Source organism: Alligator mississippiensis, chromosome 3, assembly GCF_030867095.1.
Source record: "Alligator mississippiensis isolate rAllMis1 chromosome 3, rAllMis1, whole genome shotgun sequence".
Taxonomy (NCBI): domain Eukaryota; kingdom Metazoa; phylum Chordata; order Crocodylia; family Alligatoridae; genus Alligator; species Alligator mississippiensis.
Genome location: NC_081826.1, coordinates 883,317 through 896,470, shown reverse-complemented (window position 1 = coordinate 896,470; position 13,154 = coordinate 883,317). Strand labels below are relative to the sequence as shown.

General features: G+C 67.7%; 1 protein-coding gene across 3 annotated transcripts; it reads right to left on the bottom strand.

Annotated features, from left to right (window-relative positions):
* Nucleotides 1–745: 745 nt before the first annotated feature.
* LOC106737561 (sphingomyelin phosphodiesterase 5) lies at nt 746–11,332 on the bottom strand. Of its 3 annotated transcripts, none has more exons than XM_059723617.1 (8): nt 10,953–11,332; nt 4,144–5,096; nt 3,632–3,704; nt 2,673–2,813; nt 2,503–2,592; nt 2,144–2,207; nt 1,760–1,928; nt 746–1,326 (listed from the first exon to the last, which is right to left on the bottom strand). In XM_059723617.1, exons 1-8 carry the CDS (start codon nt 10,978–10,980, stop codon nt 1,237–1,239), a joined length of 1,608 nt encoding a protein of 535 aa, XP_059579600.1. In that variant the 5' UTR covers nt 10,981–11,332; the 3' UTR covers nt 746–1,236. The 3 variants fall into 3 exon arrangements, with proteins under 3 accessions (XP_059579600.1, XP_059579599.1, XP_014453327.2); XM_059723616.1 differs by lacking the exon at nt 10,953–11,332 and adding an exon at nt 6,024–9,511; XM_014597841.3 differs by lacking the exon at nt 10,953–11,332 and adding an exon at nt 5,267–5,945.
* Between the last annotated feature and the right edge of the window lie 1,822 nt (nt 11,333–13,154).

The window sequence follows — 13,154 nt, the reverse complement described above, 5'->3', positions numbered from 1 at the left end:
GAGCCGCTTTGGGGGTGTTGGCAGGGTGGGCAGCTGGCAGTGGCCTGGGGGTTCAGTTGCCCCTTGACCAGGGTTCCCCTGCGGCTGCTGGTCATGTTGCCTGGGGAGAGGGAGTGTGGGAATAGGGTGGAGGGGCATGCACTTGCACACATGCATGCACGCACACACACACAAGCAGATACATGCACACACATACATGCATGTATACACATGCAGGCACACATACGCACTGCTCCAGAGCTCAGCCTCCACAGCACATAATGCCCCGTGGGGTTTGGCCACTGGAGGCTTCTCCAAGGCCATGGGTGCACAGGGACTCAGGCCGGGCGCTGCCCCCCAGCCGTGGGCCTGGCCACATGACTGCCGTTTAGGGTCCCCTTGCTCAGGAGCATGCTCAATTAGCTCCATTGCTCTGACCACTGCTACAGCCAGCGTCCCAGGATGCCCCACAGCTGCACGGCCATGATTGCCCCAGTCATCCAGGTGCTCCAGAGAAGCGGCTCACACTGCACCAGGTGGGGCTTGCCCAGGGGGGCTGGGGTGCAGGAATTGCCCTGGGTGCAGCCTGACCCAGCTGTCCAGCTCCATGGGCCGTGGGGATGGGCTGTGCTGTGCCGTGGCCTGGCTCTCCCCTCCCTGTCCCTCCCCTCCCCACATGCGCAGCCACGGTGCCATCACCGTGGGGCTGAGCCCAACAGCCCAGAGCCCCCCCCCCGCCCGCAGCCCCCGGCCATGCGACGCCAGCTCACGACACCAGGCCTTTATTTTGCACCAGCCGTGCACTGCGCAGAAGCAGGATCGATGCCTGGGGCTTTGCCTTGGTGCTGTCCCAGCCAGCACAGCCTAGATGGGCCCTGGGGCCTGCCTGCCCCTGCCCCTGTCCCCAGCACTGCCCCCGCTCCACTTCCACGATGCCCTGGGCTGGGCTCAGGTGGGCATCACGGCCCCAGGGCTCAGGCCGCTGCACAGGTCCATGCCACTTCCCCAGGACACACGGCTGTGAGGAAGCACACGCCAAGGCAGGACACTGGGCTGGGCTGTGCTAGGCTGGGGACGGCTCTGCCCTCCATCTGCTCTCGGGGCCGGGCTCCCCTGGCCTGCGCTTTGCCTGGCAGGGCCATGGTGGTCACAGCAGCAACCGGCGTGCCCGTGGAGCCGTGGAGGCCTGGCCAGTGTGGAGCAGCTCCCCCTCCATGCGCCGGACGCCGGGGTTCATGCCGCTCGCTGCGGTCACTGCTATGCTGGGGACACAGAGAGCCGCAGCCCCAGGGCCATGTGGTCGGAGCAGTCGGCCAGGCAGGTGATGAAGGAGACCGTCTCCACCTCCTGCGGGTCGGGACCGAGCGGGGGGTGTCAGAACCGGGGGTGGCTGGCTGCACCCCCACCTCCCCCGGGGACGGACCCCATATCCCAGCATGCAGTGCACGGGGGCTCCGCACGCTGGCAGGCAGGGGCCACGTGGCCCAGGGGTCGAGGACAGGGTCGCCTGGCTGCCACGGTGGTAGGGGAAACTGAGGCAGGAGCATTGCCTGAGGATGCACAGCTCACCGGGGCCAGAAAGAGAACCCGTGAGTCCAGGCCCTCGGCTACGGGCAGCAATCCAGGGCGCCCGGCTGCACCCCACTCCCCCAGGGCCCCCCCACCCCGCCACGCAGGGTCCACAGCTGCCCCCGCGCCCCACCCGGACACCGCAGCGGCTCAGAGCCCATCAGTGCCGGGGGTGTCCCGCTCCTGCCAGGACGCGGGCTGGGCGACTCACCGAGTGCAGGCTGAGCGGGCCGGGGCCGGGGTCAGGCTGCGCACGGTGCAGGATGTAATCAATGCGCCGCCCGCGCCAGTCCGTCTTCTCGGCCGCGGGGTCGGGGCGCCCGTCGGACAGGATGGGCGGCTCCAGGTACTCGTGCTGCCCCTCCCGGTGCTCCAGCGTGCTGGGGGGATGCCGGGACGTGAGGGGGGTCCTGTCCCTCTGCCCCCACCCCAGCACCTACCGGCTCTGAGGGGAGGCCAGGGCAGGGCCCCTGAGGCCTGATCTCTGCCCCCTGCAAGCTCCAAGTGCGCTCGTCCCCCACCTCCAACTCCTACCCACTCTGCCCCACCACGCACCCCCGCCCCTGCCCCAGCCCCAGCCCCGGGCGCTCTGCACCTCTCCAGATTTTCGGGGTTGGACACGGCCTCGTCGTGGATCTTGAGGTACCTCAGGAGGGTGCCTGCAGGGGACACGTGGGTGAGAGCTGCCCCCACTGCTCCCCACAGCGTGCAGCGCCCTGCACGCCCCCCTCCCCCCTGCGTCAGCAAGGCAGTGCATGGGTGTGCATGTGTGTGTGTATGTGTGCAGGGGGCAGGGCTGGGGCAGCAGGGGCTGTGGGTCGGGAGTGAGGGGCAGGGGCAGGGGCAAGGGCAAGGGCAGGGCGGGGGCAGCCCAGGGCTGGAGGTTAGGAGTGAGGGGCTGGGGGGCGATGCTGAGTGGGCCCGGCCCCCTGGCCCTGCATGGGGGGCTCTTACCGACGGCCCAGGCCTTGTCCTTCTGGGGCTCCAGGCGGCATGGGTCCTGGTACCAGTGGAAGAGTGCGTGTGTCTGCTCCACCTTATCCCCTGCAGAGACAGCCGCGGGTCAGGGCCCAGCTGCCCCCAGCCCCTCCACCCCGGCAGGTGCCCTCCCCCCGTCCCCGTACCTATGGAGCAGTTGTCGAAGTTGAGGTCCCCGCAGAGGACGTCGAAGGCGACGAGGTCACCGGGCTGCGCCTGCATTTCCTGGAACTGCTGGATCCAGCGCAGCCCCAGCGTCAGCTGCTCGCTCCGGATCTGCGCCCCGTCTGTGGGCACCCATGCATCACTGCCCGCGGCCGGGGGGCTCCCCCACCCTCCTGGGGACTTTGCCCCTAGGTGTGGGGTGCTGGCTAGGTGTCCCTGAGACGGGGGGTGGGATGTGGCCTCCGGCCCCCCCACGCCAAGGAACCGGGGACAAGCTCGGCTTAGCCCTGTCCTGGGGGCGGGGGGTGGCAGGGGCTGCAGCCGGTCCGTGAGCAGAGCTGGGGACATGAGGACTGTTCACCACAACCCCCGGCCCCAGATCCCCTGGCGCACACACCCTTGTGTGCACACCCATGTGCGCACACACATGCAGACACGTGTCCATATACACATGCACACCACGTGCATGCACATGCATCCTCATGTGCACACATCCCCATATGCATACACATGCATCCTCCTGTGTGCATACATGTCCACATGCATACACACATACCTACGCTCACACATGCACAGACACACATGTCTGTGCACATGCACACCATGCACATGCATCCCCATGTGCACGTGCATGTACACACACACACACACACATGCATCCATAGGCACAAGCATGCCACGTGCACAAACACACACGGTATGCACAAACACACTCCTCTCCTTGTGTGCATACATGTCCATCTGCACGCGCGCACCCACGCACACATCCATGCATGTATGCATCCATATGCACAAGCACACAGAACAGACATCCCCATGTAAGCACATGTACACACTTGTGCACACATGCTTATTTGCACAAACACACACACATGCAACCCCAGGGGTGTGCACATGCACCCATGTGTATTCTCAGATGCACACATGCCCGTGCACTCACCAGCTGGAGCAAACAGGTGCGTGCAGCTTATGTAGCCCACGATGCGCTTCCCCTGCGTCATCCCGAGCAGCACCTGGTGCACACGGGCAAACCCTGTCACAGCTGGGGGGGCTCGTGGTGGGGGCAGGGGCTGCCAAGCTCCAGGGTCATGGAAATCACAGGGTGCAGACCCTTCCCCATCGCCCAGGGAAAGACCCGAGCAAGAGGGCAAGACTGACTGCAGCAGCACAGGGCGCCCCGGGGCAAGGGGGCTGGGCAGACACGACCCCCCCACCCCCAGCTGCCTGGCAAGCCCCAGCACCTCCCTCCCTGCTGGACTCAGCTCCATGCACCAGAGCCTGCTCCTGCATGTGTGGATAAGGGTATGTATGTGCATGTGTACATGGGGGGGCACACGTGTGGCCACGTGAGTGCACGCATGTATGCAGCATGGCATGCATGCAACATGAGGGGAGGGCACAGCGCACGGCTGGGCACCAGCCAGCCCTGCCCAGCTCCGCGGGGCCCCTCACCTGGACGGAGAGCATCCCCTTGGCGGCGAGGGCGTCCTCGACGGTGGAGTTGGGGTAGCAGTGGTACTGCACGTCCAGCACCGGGTAGCGGCTGGCCAGGAAGAGCCCGCTGTTGAGCACCTTGAAGTTGCAGCCGCGGTAGAAGCCGTAGACGCCGACGTCGTACAGGATGTGTTCGAAGCGGACGCCCAGCTGCCGGCGCAGCACGGCAGCTGCCTGTCCGTCGAACACCTCCTGCAGGCACAGGAAGTCCAGCTCCGGGGGCAAGGATGCCGTGATCCTCCCCTCGGGCTTGTCCCTGTGGCCGTGGGCCCCCGGCACCTGGGGGTTGTGATGCATGGCCCCGTAGGAGCTGGCGGGCGATGTGAGCCTCTTGGCCAGGATGGCCGCCCGCTGCCGCGTCTGCCCCAGGTTGCTGAACTTGGCCAGGCCATCGGGCAGCAGGCAGATGTTGGCGGTGACGAAGCTGAAGGCCCGGTCGCGGCCCGGCAGCTCCCAGCCCTGCCACGGCTCCGCGGGCATGGTGTGCTGGTAGGCGAAGGGCCGGCGAGCGGCCTGCAGAGGCAGCCACAGCACCAGGCCCAGCAGGGCCACGGGCAGCGAGAAGACGAAGAGCAGAACCAGCGCCAGGCCCTTGGCCGTGGCCTGCAGGGCGTAGGGGGGGCAGCGCTGGAGCCGGTGCTGCTCCCGCTCCACCGTGGTCTCCTTGAGGTCCAGGAGGCAGTTGGCTGCCCAGAAGCTGGGGTACAGCAGGCCCTGGGCCAGGCCGTAGAGGCCCCCCAGGACCCGGTTGGGGAATGGGGACTCACGCAGCACCATGGCCGGCTGGTGCGGGGGTGGCCAGCTGGAAGGGGCAGGGGCCGACTTGTGAGGGGCGCTGGCTGCCGGGGGGATGAGCCCCGCTGCGTCTGCAGAGGCCGGTCCCGGCGGCGGTTCTCCCTTCTCGACGTCTCCTGCGGAGGAGAGACGGGTGAGTGCGGCGGGGGCAGCACGCAGCATCTGGGGCACGGGGACCCTGCGTTCCCCTTAAAAGGCTGTGCCTGGGCCACGCGCCGCCCACCGGAGATGCCCTGAGGGGTGGACCAGGGCTCCGGGGCATCTCCGCAAGCGCAGGGTGCTGCACCTAGGGCGTGAAAATATCCAGTGACCCTCTCGGCCGCAGAGGAGCGGGAAGGGATCTCGGGGTCACAGCGGATCCAAGATGAACATGAGTTGACAGTGTGATGAAATCATTAGCAAAGCTAACCGCACTTTATCGCACACCAGCAGATGCATGAGGAAGAGATGCCAGGAGGTGACACTTCCCCTCTGCGTGTGCCGCTCAGACCGCAGGTGGGCTACGCGTCCAGTTGTGGGTGCCGCACTTCACGAGGGCTGTGGACAGACTCGAGAGGGTCCAGAGGAGCCGGCTCGTGTGGTCAGGGGCAGCGGGACAAGCCCAACGAGCACAGACTGAGGGCCCTGGACCTCTTCAGCCTCCGCAAGCGACGCTGAGAGGGGATCTTGTGGCTGCCTACAAGTTCATGAGGGGGACGCAGGGATCGGGGATGCTCCGTTCACCAGGCGCCTCCTGCAACAACGGTCACAAACTGACAGAGCAGATTTAGGCTAGATAGCAGGAAACACGTCTTGGCGGTGAGGCCGGCCCCAGTCTGGACCCGGCTCCAGGGAGGTGGTGCTCGCCCCTCCTTGGGGTCTTCAAGAGGAGACGGGCAGCACGGGGCGGAGCGGGGCGGGGCGGCGGGTCCGGGCCCCAGCCCGCCCCAGCACCTCGGAAGCAGCGGGCGGCCGGCCGCGGGGCTCCCGTCTCCCCCCGGCCCCGGGGCCCTCGGCTGTGCGCGCCCTGCCCGGCCCCGCCAGGGACCCCGCACCTTACGTACCCCGCGCAGGACCCGAGCCGTGCTGTGCCGTGCCGTGCCGAGCCGAGCCGTGCCGTGCCGTGCCGAGCCGGGCCGGGCCGGGCCGGGGGTGGAGGCGGCGCCCGCCCCCCGCGCCGCCCAGGAAGCGCAGCCGTGCCGGTTGCGGGGCACACGCGGTGCGACCGCCCGCTGCGAGCAGGGCACCCCGCCCGAGCCCGAGCCGGGGCGCGACCCGCGGGGCTGGTGCCGGCGGGGGCATCGGCCGCTCCCCCGCCCCGGGGCACAAACCCCGGCCCCGACGGCAGCGCCCCCCGTGCCGTGCTGTGACCCCCGCCGGCCCCGGCCCGCGCCCGCGCCTGTCCGAGCTGTCCCGGGACAGACTCGCCGCCCGTGCCGGGAGCTGCTCCCCCGCGCGCAGCACGGCCCCGCCGGCGGCTTGGCCGGTCCTGCTGCTCCTCACCCTGCCCTGCCAAAGCTGAGCGGCCTCCTCCGCAACCCCCACGGCGGAGACCCCGGGCGGCTGTGCCCCTGCCTCCCTACCCCGCGGGAGCCCGAGGCCCTAGTGCCCGGCCCGCCGGACCAGCCCGCTGCCCGGGGCTGCAGCAGGAGCAAAGCCCGGGGAGGGCAGGCGGGGTGGCTTGGGCTGCCCACGTGCCGCAGACCTGGACGCGTGGCCCAGGGCCCCCGTGCTCGTGTTTGGTGGGAGAATCCTCCATGGCTGCAGCGCGGCGCAGCGTGGGACGGAGAAGCCCCCCACGCCCCTCGGGAGCCAGGTCCCCGCCGACTGCTCTGCCTTGGCGGGGTCAGCGCCTGCCTGGCCCTCGCTCTGCCGGGTTGCAGAGCTCCTTAGTACGGGGGTTTCTGCCCTTGCGCTGCAGCGACCCCTCGCTTGAGCCCGCCACGGCTCTCGCTGGCAAGTGTCTGCTGGCGCTGCGCTGCGCTGCCCAGGTGGGCACCAGAACTAGGTCCAGGGCTCCAGTGCAAGACGTGCCAGTGCCAGGCTGGTGTCCCCATACAGGATGTAGCAGTGCCAGGCCCAGTGCTCCAGTGCAGGACATGCCAGTGCCAGGCCCAGAGCTGAAATCACCTCCTGCTGCTGCTCGCTGCTCCTGCTTCCATGACCGAGGGTCTGCCCAGCCCAGCCCAACCCAGTGAGCCCCAACCAGGGGGTCGCAGCACCCTGGGGTGCCATGGGCTCCCATTTAGGGTGCCATGTGGGGGCCTGGTGACGTGCGCACGTGCTGACACGTGATTCCCAGACGAACCCAGAGATCCGCAGCAGAGATCCCGTGTCACGAGCACCTGGCCTCCCTGCAACCAAAGACTCGCTCTGTTATTTTCCATGGTGCAAGCGCGGAGCTGGAGCCTAACAAGGGGCCCCCGAGGGCGAGAACCACTGTCCTAGGCAGCCGCGCAACTAGGGGCGGCTGAGCGGCAGCTCCGGGGTTGCTGCAGCCAGATGCGTCCCGGTAAGGCCCCGCGGCTTCCCTGACTCCTGCTCTGCCTCCGGCCCCCACATAACCCTCCTCCCGCTCGAATATCTCGCAACGCCTCCGCTTCCAGCCTTGCACTCAGCCGTGTCCACGTGTGGTTTGAAGGGGCCCAGGCTCCCACAGGGCCCATGTGGCTCCATCGGGGCATCCGTGGCCCGGGGGGGACCCGCAATCCTGCACTGGTCCAGGCGCCACGTGGCGTCGGGCCAGGACAGCAACGAATCCCTGAGAGCTTGTCCATGCTCGCCCATGCAGCCAGGGCCCCGGGGCGTGAAGCTCGGAGACCACCACTGCCTCATCACCACCACGGCCCATGCAGGGGCTGTTTTGGGAGCAGCCGCGTGGGTGTTGAGCAGCCCTAGGCCACGGCAGGTGCCGCTGCCAAACCACTTGCCTGGGCAGCAGGCGGCTGAGTCACACCGGGAACCAGGTGCATCGCCAGCTTTCCCAGCGGGAGCTCAGCTGCTCGACGCCCTTGGGAGCCCTGGTCTCCACCTACTTCCTCTGGGAGGGCCGTGCGTCCTCCCAGGGGCTGGGGAAACCTGCCTGCTTGGTGCTCCACGGAGAAGCCTGCAGTGTTCCCAGCGCGGGCGGAGCCGGATGGGCCTGGACGTACGTCCGACCTCCCCGTCCGACCCAGCCTGCCCCATGTCTGGGTGCACCGGGGAGAGATGCTCCAGCCCGCGGCCACTAGCTCACAGCAGCGATACCCACGTGTGGCTTTACCTCCAGCCATGACCTCAGACGGGCCCCGATCCTTGGCTGCTCGCCCTCCCCAGTAACCCGTGGGAAGAGCCGGACCAGCCCCGGCAAGCCCGGTTACTCTGGGAGCTCTGGGGAGACACGGCCATACCCAGCACCAGCGTCTGCTCCTCCGGACTGGACACTGCGACCGGCTCCAGTTGGTCCCACTCCGACCCCCTCGGATGGACCGGCCACCGCTGGTGGCAGCTTGTTGCTGGGCCCGTCTCGGGGCAGCCTTTGCTAGCCGGGGACGGTGACCTGGTTTGGCTTAGGGAGGGAGGAGCTGGAGCAGACGTCTCCCCGGCGCACAGGAGCCCCAGGGCAAGGTGGTTCTCTTTGAGCATCCACGCTCCACCGGCTGCCATGGGAGGCAGGATGCTGGGCTGGCTGGACCGGTGCTTGGCCCAGGGATGAGACACTGGCACTTCCTGCAATCCTGGGGAAGTCATGTTTTCCAAGCGCTTCTTGCCCACGGGCTCATCTCTTGTCTCGCAGTGACTTGCCCCTGCTCCGTCGGGATCCCGCAGGGGTTGTGCTGTGGCACGTGGCGAGGCAGGCTGGCACGCTCCGGCGGCAGGCACGAGGGTGAGAGCTGCAGCTGGCGTGGACACAGGGAGGTGCACGGGGGTGCGATGCTGCAGCCCCAGGCCTCACACATTCATACAGCCACGGAGACCTGCGGGGTCACATCCAGTCCAAGCCCTGCATGAGGCAGGATCAGGCCTGTCCAGACCACCCTAGACAAGCCCAAGCTCTTAGTAAAACTCCCGTCACCCTGATGCAGCCCCAGGCATCACCCCTGTCCCTGCCCCCAGGATACAGGGGGGCCGCGGGCACCAACGTCCTACTGCTGCACGGGTTAATAGAGAGCCCAGGCCAGGCCGTGCCCCCACTGCAGAGGAAGGCAACCCCCCCAGTGCACACCAGTCTGAGCAGTGGGGAAATCCCTTCCTGCCCAGTGCAGCGTGAGCAGTCTGGCCTAGTGGTTAGGCCACGGGGAGGCAGGGGCCGAGTCCGAGTCAAAGTACAGGAGCCAGACACCAAGTTGCCAGAGCCCAGGGGAGACCCACCCCGAGGCCCAGGACAAGTCCACGGCATGGCTGGACCCAACAGCCAGTCCGGAGCAGGGTCCAGGGCCTGGTGTCCGGAGAGCGAGGATCCTGGCTGCTTCCCGGAGCCGATCTCCAAAGACGGCGGTCAGCTGCCCCAGCCGGAGCTGCCTGGGAGGCCGCTGTCCCCAGCAGCGGGTCAGGAGGCGCCGGCAGGGCCAGCGGCGTCGTGAGCAGAGCCCCAGGTAGCGTGGCCTGCTAGGCCGGGTTCCTGGAGGGGCCCTGACAGCGGTCACTGCTGGCCCCCGCTCTGCAGCTGGCCCCAGCTGGGGTCTTGCCACGCGCTGCCCCAGAGGCCTGTCAAACTCTCCACACGAATGGCCGGGAAGCTGAGACCCGGGGCTCCCGGCACGAGGGCCCGTGAGCTCCAAGGGCTGTTCCTGGCTCTGCTGCTGACCGGCTGGGTGGCCCTGGGTGAGTCACTTGCAACCCCGAGCCTGAGTTCAGGAGCCCTGTGCCAGGAATGGGGCCAAGCCGGTGCTGGAGGCCGTCTGCCAAGGTGTGGGCTGAGCTGTCCTACTTTCCACCCCAAAGGCAGCAGCCACCGCTGGGCCGTTGATCTCTGCCATGGCGTGGCTCAGTGGCCCGTGCACCGCGAGCCCTTTGAGCAGGGATCCCTCCTCGATCTGGGATGCACGTGGCCAGCGCTGGGGGTCCTGCTCAGCTCCCGGGCACTGCAGTAACCCAGCTCGCAACCAGCCGCGCAGCTGGAGATGCCCGGCCCGAGCCCTGGGCAGGTGTCGGCTGGGACAACTCTGAGTCCTGCCGAAGGCCCTGGGACCTGGAGCTCGTGGCACTGAGTTCAGCACCTAGCCCCAGCCTCCTTTCCCAGGCAGTGCTCAGCGTGGGAGCACCCGAGCCTGGGGGGCACGGGCACGGCTCGGCCTGGCCCCCTGTGCTGCCCGCACGGCTGGAGGACTGCAGGCTCGAGCGGGACCTCCAACCCCTTTTCTTCTGCTCGCTCCACCTGCCCCAGGGGCACGGGCCTGGGCAAGTCTCGCCCAGCCGCCTCCATGCAGAGGGCGGTCTCTGCCCCCATCCATGCCCCAATCCTCTGCAAGGCTCCCCAGGCGATGCCTGCAGTGGTGGAGACGCTTGGGTAGAAGGGACCTCAACAGATCATCGCGTCCGACCCCCTGGCCCGGGCAGCAAAGAGCTCTGGGCCAGTGGACCTCTGCCCGGTGCCTGTCCAGCTCCTCTTACAGACCCCCTGGTAGGGGAGAGCGCCACCTCCCTCGTAGCCTGCTCCAGATTGGGGCCACCCTCACCGTGAAGACGTTTTTCCTGCTATCTAGCCTAAATCTGCTCTCCGCCAGTTTGTGGCCGTTGTTCCTTGTTACTGCGCTTGGCCTGGCGGCTGCCTGCCAACAAAGCTCGGTAGCATGGGGCCATCTGAGGCCACCGGCAGCTATCAGGAGTCTGCCCGTGGCCTCAGGACCCCTGTGCCAGGGCAGACGGGCACCTCCTGCAGCCGGGGGAAGTGGTCCCGGGATCGTGCGAATGGAAACCCCTTTCCCATCCAACCACGATGCCGCCCTTCTGCCGGCAGCTGCTACCATCTGTGCCCTGCTCCGTCCCGCCACCTGCCCGAGCGCAGCCCTTACCCGTGTGTCCGGCGGACAGCAGTGCCATGCGTGCGGCCGCACTCAGTCGCCCATCCAGGCAGGCTGGCTACGGGGAGCCGGCCCGGTGCAGCCCGGAGGAGCACGCGCCCGCAGTGCCGGTTGTCACTGGGCTCCGGTGCGACCCGCCCCGTGTTGCCCGGGGTTTGAGCAATGCATTCTTGCTGTAGGCGTGTTTGGAGCTTGTGCCAAGGCCTCCGTGCCGTGGCCCGACGAACAGGTCCGGCTTCCTGGCTCCCACACTCGGCAGTCCCGGCGCTGCCCCTCCCACGGCCCCCGCGCCCCAGAGCCACGGGGCCCACGGCACCCGGACTCACCGGAGACAGAGACGAGCTGCAGCCCCCAAAGTTAATGATGAACCAATGGGCAGGACAAAGGTGAAGGAGGGGCAGGTTTCTGGGCTGCCTGGTTACTTAGTGACTCGGGCCCTGGCTGCAGCAGGCTCCCTGTTTGCTGGCTGCTGGCCCGGGCCACGCCGGGCAAGTGCTGCGGTGCAAACCGTGAGTCTCCAGGGACACGGTGTGACACTGCCCTCCTCCGCGCGGGGACACACACAGGAGCCCGGGGCTGGTTTCTCGTGACTCGAAAGCGCCGGGCACAGAACAGTCTTATTGCAATGGGGGTGTCCCGGGCAGCACCCCGGTGCCGTTCACAGCGTCGCGGGGAGCGAAGGTGTCCTCTGCAGCCCCCGCAGGGAGGCCGAGCCCTGGGCGAGGCAGGGACCTGCCAGGGCCAAGGGATTGAGGCAAGCAAAGGACTGAATGCAGGACCCTGGTGTCCTGGCTGCGACCCCCAGCCCCCCGTCGCTGCAGCCACCCCCTGCTGCTCACCCGTCCTGGGCAGGTCAACTGCCTCGGGCAGAGACAGCGCCTCGCTCTCGTCCGCGCTGTCCTGCAGCTCAGGCGCTCTGCCCGTGGCCTGCAGCCCTCACTGCGCCTGGCCCTGCCACGTCCTCGCGTGCGGTCAGACAGCCCCCCCAGTCCGGAGCCCCGGCAGCTGTCTCTGCACCCGCGCCGTGCAAGCACAGCTCTCTCCACCCGTCTGCCCAGGCCGCGGGCCCTGGGCTCCGGGCAGGTGCCACGCTCAGGGTTGTCACTAACTGCTGAAATTGGTCCTGACGCTCGGCCTCGAGGACCTGTCCCCGTGAATGCCCCCCAGCGCCCCGGTCCCCTGCCGGTGCCGCCCCCGCAGCCAGGTGGGGCTGCCCAATGGGACCCAGCTCTCCTGGCCCACCCCAGCTCACCTTGGCTGTTGAGCAAGGCTGTTATCTTATCGCCAGGGCAGCTCTCGCTGAGCCCGGCGCAATCTGCTGTAATAAACCCACGGGGGCTTTCCAGCCCTTTTCCTTTCACTTCCACATCCTCAATGACCCTTGGTACTCACTACAGGCGTCATGCGTGCAATGTTCTCTGCACGGGTCGCACGAGCCGTGCTCACTACAAGGGCCAAACGAGCCGTGCTCACTACACGGGTCACACGTGCAATGTTCTCTGCAGGGGGTCAAACGAGCCATGCTCACTACAGGGGTAACACGTGCAATGTTCACTGCAGGGGTCACACGAGCCGTGCTCACTATGGGGGTTACACATGCAATGCTCGCAGGGGTCAGACGTGCCATCACTCCAGGGGCCTGCAGGTGCGGGTCCTGGCAGGGCCCTGGGATGGAGATGCCCGGAGCATGCCGGGCTCCTGACATTTCGCTTCCCCCTCTCTGCGGGTGCCTGAACACCTGTAAGCACAAGCCCAGGCCAGGGCCTCAGTTTGACACCCTGGTCGTGCAAACCCAAGCCAGGAGTTTGGGCAGGTGGCAGGTGTGCCAGGGATCCCTGCCAGAGCAGACCCCCTCCCTTGCGCCGCAGGGTGCTCTGGCTTTGGCTCCCCTCTGCCAGGTGCACCTCCGCCAGGGACCTGGACTTCTGGAGCCTCCTCTGCTGACCTCTCCCGTCCCCGCGCCCTGCAGTCTACCTGCTCGCTGCCCTTCTTCCTCTTTATCTGGCAGGGTCTGCATCCCCTTCCCACACCTGCCCGGGCGGGCTCAGGGTACGGGCTTGTCGGCCGGGAGCACATAGCAAGTTCCCAGCCCGCTCCACACCCCTGCACAGAGCTGCTCGCTACTGCTGGCTCCCAGCACCCTCCCGAAACCAAAACCGAAAGCCCAGCAGGGACCGGCTGCTGTTTGTCTTT